Source organism: Bison bison, unplaced genomic scaffold (assembly GCF_000754665.1).
Source record: "Bison bison bison isolate TAMUID 2011002044 unplaced genomic scaffold, Bison_UMD1.0 scf7180017864266, whole genome shotgun sequence".
Lineage (NCBI taxonomy): Eukaryota > Metazoa > Chordata > Mammalia > Artiodactyla > Bovidae > Bison > Bison bison.
The window spans coordinates 1,017,404-1,019,672 of NW_011494838.1; the positions used below are offsets into that span (position 1 = coordinate 1,017,404).

A 2,269-nucleotide genomic window follows, 5' to 3' on the forward strand; every position below is an offset into this window, starting at 1 on the left:
GTGGACAAGTGTGTGACAGAACCTACAGCAGGAAGACAGGTTCCGAAACCTGGAGTCATGGAGCTGAGCTCAGATGCAGAGATGAGCCGATGGCAACCCCCGAGGGTGACCCTGCTGACCTGGGCTGGGCCTGGAGTTGGGCGTCCAGCCAGATGAAGCCTGGGCTCCTCGCCCACGTGGCACCCACCCTTTCTGGTTCCCAGCTGCACTTGGCCGACATGGAAGGAGGATTCTGAGGGTCAGACGTCCCACAGGAGAGACGCCAGCTGGGGCCTCCCCACGCTCCGGTCGCCCTCCCGGTGGAAGGCTCCTCCTCCAGTTTGCAGACCTGCTCACCCAACTTCTTGCTGTGTCTACACTGCTCCATCTATCCAGATTCAGAAGCTGGTGCGGGCTCACGTCAGTTTGCAGAAGAATTTTTACTTTAGCTCCAGGGTTGTTTGTAGGTGAGATGTCATGCTAAACATTTCAAAAAGAGCTCAGTGGATATGGCTTTCCTTGGGGCAATGTGCCCCTCGATGGCTGAGTGAGAGGGGGTGTTGGTGACCTTAGAGTCTCTAGACCAGCTCCTCAGGCTGGTGGGCTAGTCTGAAGGCTTCTGTCCAACTGGTCCTGCATCTTGAGCCCCCAGCTGACTTGAACAGACGTGGGGCTCGTGGGACCAGGACTTGAAGTGAGGCGTCGTGGCCCTGGCTGCCTTCCTGGTGGGTGACGGGGCCCATGTTGAGGACCGTTGTCTCTGCGCCCCTTGAGCCATCCTCAGGACCAAAAATGAATGTCCAGTGAGCAACGGCAGCTTCCAGATGGTGGCTAGGGCTCCCAGCCCCATCAGGCCAGCACACAGCAGGGCCGGATCCTGGTCTGCCTGGACCCCAGCCCAGGAAGTGGGGGAGGAGGGTCCGGGCTCCTGTGATGCGCCCAGGCCTCTAGACTGGGGTGACCGCGCCTTTGGGGACACAGAGTCAGGGAGGCACCTTGCCCAGAGCCTGGATCCATAACTTTCATAGAAAACCTTCTCTGCCCGAGCCCCGCTCCCCAGAGTCCCCCCGAGGGGTCTGGAAGGGGAGGCTCTCTCGGATCACTTTGCTGACTCCCGATCACAGTTGCGCTGAGCTCTGTTCACCAATGAGCACAGAACCTCGGCGCCCAGGGACACACACAGACACTGCCCCGGTGACTAAGGACTGCCCCTCCCGGGGACACACACAGACACTGCCCCGGTGACCAAGGACTGCCCCTCCCGGGGACACACGAGGTCACCCTCCTCGAGCCTTGGCAACTGGGCTGTGGTCCGCGCGTCCGTCCGTGTGTTTGTTACAGACATGTCCTTGTTTAGTGTTTGTTACAGACATGTCCTTGTTTAACGCACGTGCTGGTCCAGTAACACTGGACCCTCGCCCGCAGCCCTAAGACGGAGCTGGTCTCTCACGCTTTCTCCCCAGGGCCCGTCGCGGCCTCACACCCAGGACCCCAGATGGCACCACAGCCCTGCCTGGTGCCTCTTAAACCGTGAAGTCTCCAACAGGACAACACACAAGCTGGAAAAACACAGCAGCAGGGGCCGTGCGGGAAGAGGGCCCTGGTTAGGGACCCCCTGTAGGAGGAGGCCGAGACGGGGCCCCCCAAGAAACTGACCGGGGGCTCCCCCCGCCCCGCCCGCGCCCGCACCCCAGGGGCCTGGAAGCACCCGGAGGGCTGACTGGGGGTCAGAACACAGCCTTGAGTGTTCTGCAGGCGAATCCACTGCTGTGGAATCTGGGGGCCGCGAGGACAGACTGGGACTGGACTGGTGCCCTGGCATGCGCCTGGGGCTTCCCGCCTGCACTTCTGTGCCCCTGCAGGAGAGCATCTGGAGGAGGGCTGTGTGGACGGACAGACAGGCGCAAGGATAGGCCCCAGAGGACAGTGGGGTGGGGGCGGGCTGCATGTGGCCAGGGGACCCCTGACTCGGCTCCCTGGGAGGCCACCCGCCGTGGACTGGCTCTGGACAGGCGGGAGTGACCGGAGACCCCCTTGCACGAGGGGCCGGGGCGGGAGGATGGGGGAGGCGGGGCGGGGGGGCGCCGTTACCATTGCTGGCCCGCTGCCGGATGGTCAGCATCTGCTCTCCCGACAGTTTCGCCTTCTTCATGGCGGACGTGGCCCGCGGGCATCCCGACAAGCTGGGGGCGAGACAGGAGACGGCGTGAGTCACGCGCTGGGGATCCCAGCGGCAGGGAGAGTGGCCCGGGGCCCCGCCCGGCCGGGGGGGCACCCGCCAGGACGCGGG

At 63.8% G+C, this 2,269-nt stretch overlaps 1 protein-coding gene across 1 annotated transcript in view; it reads right to left on the reverse strand.

The window, feature by feature from the left end:
- Positions 1-2,269, reverse strand: part of MYT1L (myelin transcription factor 1-like) — a 132,683-nt gene that overhangs the window by 13,884 nt on the left and 116,530 nt on the right. Inside the window, 1 exon segment of the mRNA XM_010848441.1 lies at positions 2,071-2,162. Coding sequence (XP_010846743.1) covers positions 2,071-2,162 — 92 coding nt within the window.